The sequence below is a fragment of the Dromaius novaehollandiae genome, chromosome 3 (assembly GCF_036370855.1).
Source record: "Dromaius novaehollandiae isolate bDroNov1 chromosome 3, bDroNov1.hap1, whole genome shotgun sequence".
NCBI classification, from domain to species: Eukaryota; Metazoa; Chordata; class Aves; order Casuariiformes; family Dromaiidae; genus Dromaius; species Dromaius novaehollandiae.
Genome location: NC_088100.1, coordinates 3,491,398 through 3,508,249, shown reverse-complemented (window position 1 = coordinate 3,508,249; position 16,852 = coordinate 3,491,398). Strand labels below are relative to the sequence as shown.

At 44.7% G+C, this 16,852-nt stretch overlaps 1 protein-coding gene across 1 annotated transcript; it reads right to left on the bottom strand.

The window, feature by feature from the left end:
• Positions 1–11,141: 11,141 nt before the first annotated feature.
• On the bottom strand, positions 11,142–13,474 carry LOC112991181 (gallinacin-11-like). Its single transcript, XM_026113496.2, has 3 exons — positions 13,417–13,474; positions 12,329–12,457; positions 11,142–11,272 (listed from the first exon to the last, which is right to left on the bottom strand). The coding sequence occupies exons 1-3, from the start codon at positions 13,472–13,474 to the stop codon at positions 11,142–11,144; spliced, it is 318 nt and encodes a 105-aa protein (XP_025969281.1).
• Between the last annotated feature and the right edge of the window lie 3,378 nt (positions 13,475–16,852).

Genomic DNA, 16,852 nt, shown 5'->3' with positions numbered 1-16,852 from the left:
TATAAAGCCATAGCAGAAGTGAAAAGCATATCAACCATGGAGACAAGTGCATTCGCCCTACGTCTATATTATGTCATCTGGAAAAGAGGAACAAAATAGCCTGAAAAAGAGGAAGGAGTGATCTTTTGCTTTTTAAGGGACATGACTCACCAACAGTTTGTTTCTTATCGGAAAGCAATAGTGGAAGTGGTATTTTCTTGCTGCTGATATATAACTTCTGCAGCATGGAATAAATGGTCCAAAGCAATGCTGAATAACATATTCATCCAAGAAGCAGGGTCCTGACTGGCACACTCCACCTGCGAGCATGCAACTTCTTGTTTCCTGGGCGTTTCCTGCAGAAAAAAAGACATACTTGAAGGGCCAATCTGTGCAGAAATCATTGGGTCAGACACAAGGAACTCACCTGGGCGGTTACCAGGCCCAAGAGGCGACCGCAGCTCAGCTGCAGCCAGAATCTTTGCCCGTTGTTCATCCAGATGTGAAAGACTTGCAAACAGAAATAAAATGATGGCTCAATTCTTAAGTGGTTATAGTCTTTTCTAATGATTTTTGGAGGTCTAAATGGATATGTCTTGTCCAAGACTGCTCAGCAGAATGGTGGTAGAGCTTGGGTCTCTGTCCTAGGCTTCTGCTCTACTTAATAGGAAGTACTGTCCCCCTTGGAGGAAGCTTTTAAGTCTTATCTCTGGAGTATCCCTGCTGTCTCCTTCACTTAAACTCCTGGATTTTGCTCACTAACACCCAGAAAGTTCTTGTAACAGTCATGAGAAAGCAGAGCACGTCTGAACGCTTGGTTTCCCCTGTCGCTTGCATCCTTGGTGTGTCCACAGATGTGCAGCAGGTGCTCTCACTCTCTGGACACTTCCCAACACAGTGCACCCCTCTGCCCACCATCCCACCCCTTCACAGCCTCCCCAGATGCTCCCTGCTCAGCCTGTTGCCTGGAGAGCAATAGGGGCAACATGCAGGGGGCAATGAGGGGAAGTTGCCTGGAGAAATTTGGGTGGTCCCTCAAGTGGGGATGCCACAATCTCCAACAGCCTTGTTATGGCTCTGGGTACCCACCACACTTCATCAAGCCTGCGAGGTGGGTGAAGTCCCTCTTGCCTGTAACATATCCAAGATCTCCTTCTGTAGCCCAGCACTTTCCTCCCTTACCTGCAGGATTCAGGAAGATGATGGCCAAGACACACCAGAGGAAATCCATCGCTGCAGTGTGTCTGCATAGCAGCACGTCTGGGAAGGAGGGGTTGACAATAGCCTTTGTACTTCAAGAGCTCTCTGCTGTCCTTGGAAAGCTCTGCTGGCAGGAGGGGAGGTGGAGGTGGGGGGCAGGAATTAATTATGCTCAGGTTTCGTGCACTCTGTAACCAGTATAAAGGATTTGTCTGATGTTGTCCTGCCCCCAGGCAGGAAAAGCCCTGCTTTCATCACCCCCCAGCCACACATATGATTTATCAGCAGAGCACATGAGCCACTCTAGGCTATGTGGTGGACAAACTGCAAGGCAGGCCTGGTGAAGGGGATTGTAGCTATGGAGTATTTGGTCCTAGGAAGATACTGATCTTGGATGAACAGCAGAGTCAATGCCTGCTGCAACCTGATAGTAATTCCCAGGTAAGCTTGCTTTGTGAAGGGCAGAATTTTTCTGCCCTCTTTTCCACTCCAATAATGAAGTCCAGTCTTGAGTTTGCCTGAAGGATCCCCCAAGTAATATCACTCCCCCTCTTTGTGCCTTATAACAGATAGCAAAGCTCTCCATGCTTGGTTTGGCAGGTCCTATATGTGGCTCTGTGCTGTATCTCAGTCTCCCTTGTGAGGGCGAAATGCACCCTCTCTCGAATGGGTTGTTACTCCTTGCTGTCTCTGAGCCTGGAAGGCACCACGCACTCGAAGGCCAGGACCCCCGACATGCTGCCCCACTGGCTGGCCCACTCAGCAAGGGTGCAGTGGAGTGAAACAGCCGTGGAACTGGGAGGGAGCCTTTCTTGTGGCCCATGAGAATATGGATCAGGTCAGCCCTGCAAAGTCTTTTGTGATGCAGGGCGTCAAAAGGGGGTGCACACCTTGACATCTGTTGAGGCTGAATAATGGGACAGGATCTGATGCAGAAGGGGAAGGACACATTGCGGTTTTGCCAAAGAGAGAAGCCCTAACTTCAGTGGTGTGGACAGGCTCACCTCCAGAGAGTATGATTATCTGTGTGTGGCTTTCTACACACAGGCAAAGGATTGGTTCATTCCAGAATGGAATTGGGGTGTAAATGAATCTGGCTGTACAGACAACCCGGTGTCTAAGATCCTCAATGCAAAAGAAGGGATGAACCAGATTGTTAATATAGATTCACCATTGCATTAGCCACCAGGGGTTACTAATCCTGAATTTTGTAGCTGGACATTTCTTTACAAAAACATTGGCAAAAAAGGTGAGATACTCAGTGTCAGGGTTTTGATGGGGATAGGTCTTAGTTAAGCAAGATCCTTTCCACCCTTTGGCAGAGCTGAGGTGTTTACCTGGTTCCTTGCAAGCTGCTGGCACCTCCTCCCAGACCCAGATAGCGTGGGTCCGTTGAGAGCAGCCTGTGCCTCCGTGATGGTTGTGTGCATGTTAGGAATATAGCGCTGGCATTAGAAGTGCCTTGTGGCATAGTGGTGATTTGATGACCCTGACCGCAAATCTGAGTGCAGCCCTGTGCACTTGGCATTGACTTAGTGTCCTCTTAGAAGTGATAAGCGCTTGTCTGGAAAGCTCCCACCGCTGGGCCGTGTCCTCCACCAGCCTGCGTGCCTGCTGAGCGGTGGGTGCATGCAGATGGGTTTCCGCCAGTCCCTTTCATATGCTCAGATCACTCCACATTTCGGGTTTACAATGTGCCTTTGTGGGTGGGTTAACTGCTTTCGTGAGAGGCCTTTCATCATCAGTTACAGTGATCTGCTAGTCCCTTGATGGGTTTCTCTGGGAACTGTAAGGACCTTGTAAGCATTTCCTGTGTGCTTGATCTGCACACAAGCCCTGATTTGGGGGTCTTTATACTTTGCTGATTTCTATCTTACGGGACCTCAATGAAATCTTCTAGCAAACCTGTGACTTGAGTTGACTTGACTCCCTGGGACAGGAGTAGAAAGGCTGTGCTCCAGCCACATTCCCGCTCTCATGTTCACTTTTCCTGCGAGGTGCTGATCTGTTGGTCAGGGCACTGCTTTTGACTCCACGGGCTGAGCATGGTGCAGAAAATCCAGCCAGCTAAATGACTTGTGGGTTGGCGTAGATCTGGAGAGGACTGTCCTTGTGATGCTGTATGGTGTGACCTAAGATCTAGACAAGCAGAGGAGATGCTGAGGCCCGGGATATTTTCCCTAGGGCAATCTTTAGGGGCAGCCTGAGATTACTGTAGGCACATCCCTTGTATGTCTTTGGGAAGTCTCTCTGACTCTTTGGTTGTATCTTATATCAGTAAATTAAATAGCACCAGGGCTCATGCAGCTCTCTCTTTCCCTAGAACAGGAGGGAGGGCTTGGGACAATACTGGTGGTGTAAGCCAACGGATAGTGTGCCAGGAACGAAGCTGACAGTTAAGCACCGGGGAAGATTGTGTGCCAGGAGCTGTGCCCTTGCTCTGGCACCGTTTAATTCACTGGTATAGACTTAGTCCCTGTGTCTGAGTGAAATGGGGATGAACGAGCTTTATTCCTGAGAAGGCCATGTGTGAGGACACAGTGGTGTTGTGAGATGCGCAGGTATTGAAGTGATGAGAATTAGGAAGCACCTGTGGTATACAGTTAAAGGTCATAAGGGTCAGTTACTTTTTACACTTTTTCTCATGGAAAGTGGGCTCAGCATAGTAATCAATAACACTTCGATCCACTTCGATTCACTTCTAAGTCCCAGACAAGAAAGTTCTCTTTAGAAATGAATGAGATGATACAAATGACATGCTAGTGTATGAAAGCAATTTTATTATCACCGTCATTATTACAGACAAGGAAATATTTAAGGAAGAATATCCCAAGTTCCCAAGGCTGGTGTGCATCTGGTATTGGGGCATTTTCAGGACACCACATCTTCTCCAGCTCCCTCTTAATCTATATACCGGCAGCAGAGCATGACGTAATGTTGGCAGGTCCCGATCTCTTCTTCCATGACACCACAGTCATCATATCGGCATATTCCCCCTCTGGCCAGGCACCAGGACGTATACCAAGTCAGGGGCGCACCCATCACTTCTTAAAACAGGCAGAGTGAATTGGAAAATAGGTTTATTGAGATACTGCCATAATGTCAGATTACAGGACAAGAAAGACTGATTCAGGTGTGATAGTGGGGGTGCATTTATGTGTGGGAGCAAAGACTGCAGCCCATTTATACTTCTTTTACTAGATTTGAGTGGGCCTCAGGGTAGGCTATAAATCAAGAAATTTCATTTAAAAAAATCATATTTTTTTCTAATGAGAAAAAGAATGTATTAATCTCCTCTCCCATCTTTTCCCTGAACTTTCTGGAAATATCTATACTAGTAAAACAGGACTGCTGAAAAAAAACAAGATCAGGGTGCTAACACTGGAACTTTATCATCTGTACTGTGAAATTACTAGCATATCCCTGGAACGGTTTTGGTCCAGGCTAACTGCTGCTTTCCCAAGCTGTTCCCAAATACGGCTGGGGAGCTGGCACAGATCAGGGATTGCTTCCAAAAGGCAGTTTGGATGTAGCCATCTTGTTCTGGAGGAGAAGAAAGTTTAATAGGACAGACACAACCAGATTGTGACATTTGCCCATCACAGCTAGAGAAGAGGCTCTGGGACTGCTTAGTTTACTAGTATAGATATAGCCTTTTGGACACTGAATAGGCATGAAAATGTACCGAATTTTCTGAGAGTGAGCTGCCCAGTTTAGAAGGTGTAAGGGTCAGGGAAGACCTGGGCTTTGTCCTCAGATTGCTCTGGCCACCACTGTGCTCTTGGGCTCTGATATCATCAGGAAAACTCAGGTGTTTAGAGCTAAATGTACTCAAATGCTTTGTTCAAGCAGGGACCAACCGTTTGCCCAAGGGTCCTCTGGGCTTGATCTGCAACTGGTTTCTCTCCCCGCCTTGCATCCTCCCTCCCATCCTCTGTCTGCATCCCTTCACAGAAGTTTAGGGGAGGGATTCTTCTGGTTAGTTCTGGTTAAAACAGTGTCACCCTTCAGCAATGACAACAAGAGACCGGACAAAGGATGACAGTTTTCCTTAGTTCTCCACTTCTACCCCACGCCCCATGGCAGGAGGCATTTTGCTACTGGTATTACCCTACCCAGGATTTCATCTTGAATTTTATTGTGGTTCACTTCAAAGTTGGGATGGAGCCTGCAACTTAGGGTGAAGGTCTGGATAACCCTTTTCTTCTTTCCTCCCAGCCACCAGGAAGCAAACCTGCAGACATAGCTCTTGCTTACCTGCCACAGCCAGGAAGGTCTCAAAGAGAACAAGTAGAAGGTAGAAGATTTTCATGGCTAAAGACCACCTAGAAAGGGGAGACAGAGATACTCCATTACCATGCTGATGGGTGAGATGAAATGTATTTGCCATTCAGATCCACATTTTCCTCTGAGCTACTTGCATAGAGTCCTTTTATGGTCACTGGAGAGGAGTAGACACTTCTGGGGCATATTTCACCTTATCCTAAAGGCAATGTCTCAGTTGGGTTGGTTGAGCTGCACTTAGAGAGTCCATTTGCCTCTTATAAGAGGAGCCTGGCTGACTGCACAGATGCTTATGTGGGAGACATTTTCAATGAAGTGTGATGAAGTCCATCCCATGAGTGCAGAGGAGTGGCTGGGAGAAAGAGTTATTGGGGAAACAAGTTTTGTCTTGCAGAATGTTAAGGCTTCCAAGACTGCATCCACTGTGTATTGGTCTGAAATTAGCTAAATGCGTCCATCAACCCCTCACTCCTCCAAAACACTCTCATTCCCCAAAAGGAAGACTGCAGAATAGCTTTAAATCTGATTATATTCTAGTACTGATGGGGCTTAGATTAAAACGTGTTTTGTCAGACTTGCAGGATGACATGTAAAACACATGTTTTCTACTTGCTCCAAATCAGGCAAAGTATGGAAGTCAGACTGTTCATCTCACATCCTGATGAGTGCCATTGGTAACTCAGGGAGATGCATCATCGCCTCTGTTTTGACCAGGGTTCTTATTCTGGGCCTTCCAAACATTTTATCCATTTTTTTTAATTTCAACAAATCAGCATTTTTATGAAAAAAGCCCTGAAACTTAGGAAAGTATAAAATGAAAATAACATTAAAAAAAAAGATTAAGACAAGCACTTCAAAAGTTACTTTATCCCATGCAAAACAGACCATTAGGAAGTCTGCTAAAAGGTCCAGTTAGCTATAACTTTACATCATAGCATGGCTTTCCTCAAAAGGGACCTCTGGAGCTCTCTGGTGCAACCCCACTTACACTGAAAGTAGGTCCAGCTTTGACAATGGATGAAGTTGCTCAGGGCATTGTTCAGCTGACTTTTGAATATCTCCAAGGTGGAGAGTCCCCAAACTCTCTGAACTTTTTATTGAATCCTTAGTGTTTCTGCCATGCTGTTCTAGACAAGTATGAACAGAGTGTCTGCAGTTTGTATCTTTTGGTTTTATTTCTGTAGATTTTATATTATGTATTTTGTTACACAACACATTTATAAACATATATATATATATATCTAAAATGTCATTTTTTATATATAAAACTTTACTCTCCAACTGGAAATTATTGTTGTAAGCATTATCCTTCTGCCTTTGGCTTACCCTGACCTTTATCACCATCATTTGTTCTGTCCAGGATAAGCCTGAATTGGGATCGCTTGGGTTAAGGAGTATTTCATTTACATGTAGAGGCTATAGAAGTGTCTGACAGGGAAGCAGATACAAATGAATGAGAGTAACCAAGCTGGACGTACATGGTGCTCAGACTTTAATACCAATGAGGAGCTTTGCCACTCAATGCATCCTTTGCAGCAAGAGGTCACCTACCAGCTTCTCCTGAAAGCTCATTCATTTCCTTCGAGCACTGTCAGGAAGACACACAAGAGCGAAGGACCAGGTCAGTGAGAGGAAAGGGCAGAGCAACAGAGGACAGTTTTCTTCAGCCTCAAGTCCCAGTGTCGTTTCTGCTCCCTAGCGCGGTGCTGCCCGCAAGGCCACCCCGCATGCCCATCACCCCCCAGAACCCTAATTATTGCAGAGAAAAATAGTTCCTCCTCTTGCAATTGGCTGGAAAGGCCCATAGAATCACAGAATGTTTGAGGCTGGAAGGGACCTCGGAACATCATCCAGTCCAACCCCTCTGCTCAGGCAAGGTCGCCTAGAACAGGTTGCCCAAGACTCCTGTCCAGATGGTTTTTGAGTGTCTCCAAGAATGGAGACTCCACCACCTTTCTGGACAACCTGTGAGTCATGTGACAAGCCTGTTGTTTACCATAATTACCCTGTTACCATGTTCAGGAGGCCAAAAGTGCTGAACAGTATGGAAATGGGCAGTCTGTCCATAGACATCTTTGTTCATTAGCAGAGAAGGAGTCTCCCTTTCTTGTCTTTATTCTGTTCAGTGGGGTTAAATATCTGTTTATCTGGACTCTTAAATACAGAATATGTATTTTCATGCCAGTTTCCCTAGAAAATTCCGTGCGTGTGTGTGTGTGTGTGCACATACACGTGTGCTCACTTGCAGATGAATGAGAGCACAGGTGTATCTGTCTCTAGATAACAGCTCTGGCAGCTTTTAAATGAGTATGATTGCATATGATGAACAGAGAGTGATCTCAAAGACCTCTGAAGTTTCAGCTGATTTTATGACCTAGACACAGCAAAAAGAGCAGGTATCACAGAAATACTGAGTGTGGCTTCCCATTTTATTAGCTACAACAGATGTATGGCAAGGAAACTTAACAAATACCCCAGATGCACAACTGATTCCTGGTACTGGCAATATTTCTGCCTCATTAGTATAATGAATCTTTCTGGACTAATTCCTTTCATTTCTAGGTCCCCCATTCTGTTAATGTGGCTGCTCTGCTCTGAATCCCAAGCTAGCTGCAGCATGTCTCCTGGGCACTACACAGTGCCCGTAACACACCTGAAGAGAACCCCTTGTCCCACAGCATCCCCCAAGAAGGATTTCCCTCTCCTGAGCACTCAGGCTGATGCAGACACCATCTTTCCCCTTGCCCCACAGAGGGAAGTCAGAGTCCTTGTAGGACTCTGTTCAGTCTGCTGGAGGAGAGGAACTGGATGCTGTCACCTTTCAGTGCTTTTGTGGACCGTATCTGATGTCTCAGCTGTGTCCTTACTAACTATGGGGTGTTGGGACAGGGAAGAGACGCCCATGGGCCACTGTCCTTGCTCCACACTTCTGCACTACTGTCCTTGGCTCAGCTGCCAAGATCTACCTGCTTCAACAGGCAGCACAAGCAGAAGCAACCTCAGCTCTCTCTGTTTTGGTGTCAGGGGATGCCAAAGCCATCCTGGAAGGAATCCTGTCTCACGCACCAGTGCCTCCAGGGCAGCTGAGGAGATGGGCTGCATTAGTCCTCAAGCCTTACATGGTGCCAGAGCTCATTCTTTGACTCTAAGGCCAAAGGCACAGTCTGGACGAGTCTGCCTTATTGAATGCTTTTCTTTCCACAAAAAACAGCCAACTCACCTACTGGGAATGATCCTGGACCTCTCAAAGCTTTTGTCTGGAGCTTGCACTTCTACACTGTTTATTGAATTTGTGCAGGGCAAAGACCAGAGTGGACACAGACACAGGGAGTCCCAATGAAGAGGCAGTGTTGCTGTCACTCCCAGACACACTGCAAATGTTTCCATCTGAAAGACTGCGAGGTGCACCAGTATTGGTCAATGGGGAACCAGAGAGCTGCTAAGTTTTTAAAATAAATCCTTCCTGAAAAACAGCTTGCAGCAGCAGCAGGGATGGACAGGGAGGGGGGGGGGGTCAGAGAAGCAAAGCAGAGGGAGCTTATTACCCTGAAATCTCTCTAGCAGGAATTTCCTTTAATGAAAATGAAAGAATTACAATGATTTGCAGCCCCAACCCAAAGTCTCAGGACAGCTCTCTGGCTGGTGGCTCCTTTGACGACTCCATCTCTCTCTCTCTGCAGCGTTTTAGTGCCTGTTGGTAACAGGTGGCAGTTCTAGCTTCACTGTAATAACAACTGCTCCTACTGCACGCTCTCTCCTGAGGCTGCAGCACAGACTATCAAGATTGGAGGCATTGCCACACCATGCTGCCAACGGGGGAACATTTCTTACAAAGCAAGCACTGAAGCCTTCCTTCTATAGCTGCCTGGGGAACACGTGCATCACAAGCAGGTGTTATGCATCACCTTGTCGAATGCTTACTATGTATAATCATATAGCTGCAAAATACATCTTGATTCAAATCTTCCTCATTTACCTGTCACTTTATGTCCTCAGCCAGCCAGATTTGGCAGGAAAGAAATGCCAGTCAAATCAGCATTCAGGACTGGCATGTTGCTAGGCATAATCAGGCGTTATTATAGCAGAGAAGCAATAGTTCTTTCACATATAGGGATGAAACATGCATACTGAAAAAAAAAGTTTATGGAATTACAGCGCTCTTCACGTTTTTAAGGCAGTCATATATGAGCCTTTTCAGCATTTCTTTTGCATGAAACATTGCTGTGACTGAGTTTGGCTCAGAAAAGTATTCACATGATACGAATTTCAAGAACATATGTTCAAATACTTATGCAAACATAAATATATTAACGAACAATAATAGTCTGGAAACGCTTGAGCTCTCAGCCAGTCAGGAAAGATGTACAATATGATAGGTATTTGATAGATCTCGAATATTCTCTGCAGCTGAAGCAGCCCATAATCTACATCTGTATTAAGCAGGAAATGGACAGCATTCAAAGAAATCATCATTCTCTTCTACAGTGTCCAAAACTGTAGTAGCTGTGTGCCTTTTTAGAAAAACTTATACAAATACTTTGTTACACAGATTATACATTTGTATTGAGCTCAGCACAGAGATGTTTAGGCCTCTAAATCCAGCTGCAATGCCAATAACAAGTACAGCTATTCAACAGTAACAGCAGTGAGGGCTAGTTACAGAAAACACTGTTTCTATCACTTTAATAGAAGAAAAAGACACCGTTTTCCAAAATGGTCTTGTTATTCCTCATCCAGAATTACCCAGGGGGTTTGATCTAGCTTGTTTTTGAGCAAGAGTGTGTTGATCTCATAAAAGTTTTCTCAGGAATAGCTTTCTCCACACACACACACACACACACACACACACACACACACACACACACACACACACACACACACACAAAAAGCATCTTGCCAGTCTAGCTTTGCACGATTGACTGTAATAACCGGGAATGCGTGGGTTCTTTATACTTCAGAGGGACACATCTTGAGAGGTGCTGAGCTCCCCAAAAGACCCTCTTTTCTGCTAAACATGTAAGGAAGAGTCGAGCACATTTCCCAGGATTTGTCTTACTGTGTCTGGGGAAGATGAACAAAGCGTGTGGTTTGAACAAAGATATCAGCTAAAGATTTCCAGCTGGAAAGGACCGGGGCTTTACCACCATAGCCCACTTGCATTGGTGCTGCTGGGCCCAGCGATCACTGGGGCTGTTGAAGGAGCACAGCCCTAATGCTGAGGGTTATGGTGTGCACCAGCAACCTCAGGAGCCTCAAATGCCAAGGGCAGAGTGACGAAAATCACCTCCCAGAAGACTGTAAAGTTTAAGTAGGCATGAAGCCAAAGTGTCACAATACAAACCACATGAAAGGACAAAAAAGGAAAGGAGGTAAAGTGTAGGTTACAAGGGGATGTGGTTTCCAAGGACATCATGGCTATGTTTCTGTGGATTTCTGAATGAGGGTGCAAGAGAGAGACATTCTGCCTCTTTCCATATATATTTGATTGCTATACTTGTTTACTTAGTATTTATTGCCTTGGTTATGTAGAGGAAGAAGCATGTTGCCTCAAGTATACTTTAAAAATACATACTTTATGTATTGAGAAAGGCAGACAGCTTCTCTACAACATCAGGAGGAAAACTTGCTTGTCTTCTCATCCATGCATTTCTGTGTGTTTTTGCAACTCACTGAGGTCTTTATTGCATTTCCTTGCAGCACTTCCATTCTTTGTGAGGGCAAAGTCCCAGCTGTTCTTGAAGACATTCGATTTCTGGAGGTACGCAATGACCCCCCTCATCTTTACAAATATGGAAGTTTGATGTAGTATCTGGAATAAAAAGGATTTAAGTCAAAACAGAAAACAGCATTACATCAACATCTGAACCAGTGGTACACTCATATATGGAAAGTTTAATGAAGTTCTGGTTACTACATCTCCAAACTAAAGACACAAGGAAAGATCATATGGATAATCAAATTTTCTTTAAGAAAAGGGATTTGAGACTTAATGGTTTGGAAAAGAAACAACTGAAGGAGGGATATTGTAAAGGTATGAAGAAGATAGATGGGGAATGATTACTCATTATATTCGCAACACAGAAGTAGATAGCACTGAATGAAATTATGAGGCAAAAGGTTTTAAAACAAACAATACCTAATTTAAGAAGGAAAAAGCTAGTGAGAACTTTTAGACACAAAGATACTTGGATCTCAAGTCCTGAGCTGCAAATTCTTGAAAGCCAGGAGAATATACCAGGTTTCATAATTATGTGGTTGTGATGTTTCTTATATTCATTTTATACACACACACACATACGCACACCCATCCACCCACCAGTAATTATACAGAAACATCCGCTTTTGGCCATGGTCAGATATAGGATGCTGGATTAGACGAACTTTAGGTCTGATCAGCACAGTTTGCATAAAAAATGTAATGAAACAATGGAATTTGTTCACTATTGAGGAGCTCCAAAAATATTCCAAAATAGGATTAGACAAATTCACAGGGAAGAGGTCAGTTGGTGCCTAGTAAGCATATCAGTGTGGATGCAATCAGCAGTCTCCCAAGAGATGATCATAGAAAGCTGGAAAGATATATCAAGGAAGGATCAGTCTGTGGGGCCCTGATTTTTATCTTTTCCCTGGACATCTGTTCTGTTGGATACAGGATGTTGGGCTACATGGCGTTTGGTCAGCACAAAATGATAATTACGTTCTTGTGCTTCATGCTACCATCAGTGCAGAAACAGCCTGATCCATCTTTGTAGGTGGAATGAGACTGCTTAGAGTATTTGTAGACAAATAGAGTAAGAATGTTTTTCCTGACTTTTCTAATCTCCTTTCCAAAGGCTGCCTGCTCAGACAGGGTTTCCGCGCATACCTATGCAGCAGGTTTTCTGACGCCGAGAGCAAGTTCCAAATGCAACAAAAGGCGTTGGGCAGACTTTTGAATGGAAGCAGTAACCATGGTAGGCAACACAATGTAAGGTGTGTCTAGGCAAGCCGAGACCTATAGAAAGAATAGGACTTTCAACTGTGCTGCAGAATCAGTCTGTTTCTCATGTTTTTCCTCCCACTGAAACCCCATGGACCCCAATTAGAGGTCTGTTACAAACACTCCCAAAGCCAAAGGTAGCCTTTCTGATGATTTCCAGAAGCCTCATGGGACCTCACAGGCCTCCAAGGAAGATCTTTGTACAACTAGGGAAAAAGGTAGCTGTTGGTGGAGAGTTTATGATTATATGCGTGTTGTAATGGGTAGGAATAGAACAGTCTTTGGGTTCTTGCAAGCTCTGAGGCTGCAATGCTGCAGGCAGGTCATGCAAGTGGGCAGCAAGGTGCTCCAACAACCAGATATCTACCTATGACTTAAGATCAAATGCTAGCATCTGGCCCAATTAGCAGGGACAATAGATTTGTCTAGTTCCTTCATTCCCCAAAAGCCTTTCTCCAAGATGGAGAGTTTCACCAAGTATGAAGAAACCTAGGTGAAAAGCACAATTAGTAAACAAATCAGTGTCAGCAGGAGGACTGGGGAAGGGGAACCAGCACATGAAGCAAACTGGAGTCAGCTTCACTGGTGTAGTTTAACTTGAGCAATACAGGGGACCACTTCTACCCCTCTCCTACCATACACAAAGGAGAGGACTTGTGACCTTGGGATAAGAAGAGGCAGATCATTTCTGTGGTGCCTTCTTCCAGCAGTGCCATAAAGTGGCATAAAGAGAATTCTAAGAGCCAGTACCCTGTACTGGCTTCTGTGGGACAGTTCTGGTTTGACCTCTGGTCACTGCAGGTTGACTATTCACTTTTGGTTTTGCACTGAGAAATAGGGAATGGCTTTAACATAAGAAGCTGCATGGCATGGAGGAGTATAGTGTGCACCATTGCACAAACTAGTTGTGCCTCCTGTGCAACAAGATTCACTGCCTCACATGGACAGACGCTGGTGTGGGTCTTGCCCCTTACCTGGAACAGCCTGGAGGAGGAAGAAGAGAACAGCCATGAAGTGGGAAGAGAGCTTCATGGTGGAAGGTCTCAGCTGCAGCGTGGAGACAGGCCACAATGCCAGAAACTTTGATGGGTGAAGGAGGGAGCTCTCTTGCATTTATAGGGCTGTGGGAACTGAGCTGGCGATCTGGGGGACCTTGGCAGTGGTGAGTGTGGAAAGCAGGCCATGAAGCAATGAGTACATCTTGACCGCTGCACACGGTTAAGCCTGAACAATGCCAGAAGGTCACAAAAGCAAGCAGAGAGGTAACTTTACCTCCCTACTTAGCCACTGGGAAGGCTATTTCTCAATACTGACCCATCTGGAGACCTTCATTACTTGTAAACTTCAAAGCCGGATTACTCAAGATGGTTAGTAATGGACCACTTGGAGAAAATTAGCCATGGTTTTGGTGGGAGAGAAGGCAAAGATTTGTCATCTAGGAATACCTGAAGATTCTTGGTGATGTTGAGTTAGCAGAAGGTCTAAGGTGCTGCTGAAATATTTGCAGTCTTTGTGTGTGCCTTGCTGTATGGAGTTTGGGTGTAACTGTCTCTGAGGTCTATCTGCAGCTGGTAAGCCACAAGAAAGCATCAAATCTGCTGGTTTGGGAGACATTAATAAAAGTATCATCACACCCCAGCAGAAAAGGCAGCTGAACTCCACTTCACAAAGGGACTTGTGCTGCTCCATGAAGGAATTTCACATAATACAATAGGGTGTAAAGTCTTTTACCAGAACTCCTTCCTCCAAGACAGTCCATGTTCACTTTGCTATAGATTCAAACTCCTTCTCACCCTTGTTCTTTTCTGGCCTTGGAAAGCAAGAGTTTTTAGAACAGCCACAAAGATAAGGTGTCAAGAACGGACCCATCTCAGCTGGGCTGTGGCCCGGCTGGGTCATTCTCCTGGTAGAAGAGGTGTTGGATGGAAACCTTTCAAACAAACAAGGAAGCTGAAATTTTCCTCTTCAGCGCCATGACTTACAGACTATGGTAGCATACAGCAGCCATTGCCAAGACTGCCACCTCATTGGAATGTCATTAAATTGACATAGCTATGGTTTTTGTGGTAAATTCAGTCTTGTTCATGTCTGTGGAGCATGCTTAGAGGGCATCAATGGTTGGAGCCAGAATGTCTCATTTTGGGATGCCTGATGGGGCTTCAGTGGGAGAGTCCTGCCACTCACTTTAGCCAGGGTGATGTATTGTCAGGGCACAGGCAGAAGCAGAAATTTGGGATTCAAGAAACTGCCACAATGAAAACCTAGGCATTTGTGTCTTCTGGGGTGGGAGAAAAGGGTTTCGTTAATTGGTGTATTATTTACATTTAGTAGCCTGAGATGCCTTTATGAGCTTGGTCCTTGCATCAACTGCACAAAATTGTTATATTGTTATTGGCTGTGTATTCAGTGTTCATCACACCGAAAAAGAATAGTTGCCTTCCAAGCACCACAGTAGGTTACTTCAGCCTGGTGGAAAAGAGCAGGGGACTGTTCATCACTCTGCTGCTGAAAATGTACCATACAGAAGCCAGGGAAGAGAACATCTCTCGAACAGAGTGCTTAGAGGCCTCAGGTTGGATGGAAAATGTGGTTCTCCTCTCAGCTCTTGCAGCTGTCTTTGTGTGTTAGCTGAAAGTGACTTCATGAATTCAAGGAAGAAAAAAATCATTTGAGAGTTATTATTTGCAAAGACAGTGTCTTTGACTTAGGAAATCCCTTGGAGATGGATCTTGGGAAGCTGGAAGAATCTCCAAGGCAGTTATTGCTTGGACTCCTAAACTCCATTCAAAGCTGTGCTTGAATTCTTTCCTGGCTCCAGCCTCCAGCTTCAGGACATCATCACCATGCCAGGAAGTGGGGAACAGATGAATTCTGGAGGACAGAAGTGAGGGTAGAGACAAAGGAGGTGGGAAGTGTAGAGAGATGTTAAAATCAAAAGGACAGTTCCTCAGCTATGTCAATTACTTGGCCGCACCATTGATTTAAAGTATGTTTGGATGTACTTTATCCATTAGTGAAAATAACTGATTTTTTGCCAGACCCTAGGTTAAAACTTAAACCAACTGAACAACTGATTTTCTTTCTGAAAATATTAGTTGGTTTGATACTAGGAACTCAGTTTGGTTACCCAAATATATTTGCCAAACTCCTTTGGCAACCAAAACACCTGATGGGACCACCAGCTATGACACAGGGCCTCTGGGACAACCTGTGTGTGTCTGGAGGGGCAGCTGGATGCCATGCACATGGCCCAGCATATTTAAAATGGTACTAGACACCTGTATGTGGGCAACTGACTCAAGTCCAACTGTGATATTCAGCTCTAGACTCAGACACCAAGATTTAGGCCTATGCAATGGAAATGTCTTCATGGATGTGAGATGTTTAATTAATGGTTCTAGGACTCAGATCACTTGATTGACTATACTGGGACCACATGAATGGCCCTGCACACATGTAGAAACCTACACTGTAGATATACTTAGCTGTCCAAGTCCAAAGCTAAGGGCATCTACTGTCACTAGTGATGCTCCAGGGATTCCATCTTGCCTCTAGTTCCTGCTCCATAAAGGTGCAGATCTCTCATAGCTCCTGTACGGTATCTGTCAGCCTGAGGTGGGTGTCGACATCTCTGATACCACAGGGCCTCTCAAATGACTGTGTGTGGGCAACTGGATCAATTCCTAAATGTCCTGCTCAGCCCTGAACTTCTGGCTGTGATCATTTGGTAGGAAAAAAAAGAAAAAAAAAATAGACTGATATGTAAGCTCCTGCTTTGTGTTGCAATGATGAAGATGCAATGATACAAAATAAAGCACTTCTGCTAGCAAGGAATCCTGTCCAAAAATACCTCCTTGTCAGCTAGACTGCTCCCTGTGGAAGCCAGGAGAACTGGGTTGCTGTCCCTATTCTATTGGATGCATGATTTTTTTATATCAAATACAACAGGGTCAAAAAGGTAAAATGAGCATTTTTCTTCAGTATCTGATAGTCTGAAAAGGAACAGTGATAGATTTAAATACCCCAGAGAACTGAAGCTAGTTCTCTCACATCCTGACTACAGAGCTATCAGACAGAAAAAGTAATAACTTCCTCTTATTCAACAGTGTTGTGTGAAATAGTCCTGAAATTTTTTTCTTACATATGAATTGTGGTGGTGTTGTTCTCTTAGTGAGTGAAAGTTGCATTTACAATTTGCCTCGTTGTAAAAGACCCCTCATTTTTGGTGAAGAACAGACCTATCCCTAATTTTCATGCTCAAGTATCTCTTTTCAGATCTCCAGATACGTATGGACTTAAATACCCAGCTTGGAGTATCCTGGTTTAATTTTTTTCTTTTTTGAGAGATTGAGCTAAGATACCATTGAAACTCGGTAAAACAAAGAGTAGAAGCTGTTTTCTTCCTAATTC

Coding starts and splice junctions, on each gene's coding strand:
- LOC112991181 (XM_026113496.2), bottom strand. CDS start 13,474: ATGAAGCTCTCTTCCCACTTCATGGCTGTTCTCTTCTTCCTCCTCCAG. Junction 12,458..13,416: donor CCTCCTCCAGGCTGTTCCAG/GTAAGGGGCAAG, acceptor TTCTTTCTATAG/GTCTCGGCTTGCCTAGACAC. Junction 11,273..12,328: donor TCAGAAAACCTGCTGCATAG/GTATGCGCGGAA, acceptor TTTTTATTCCAG/ATACTACATCAAACTTCCAT.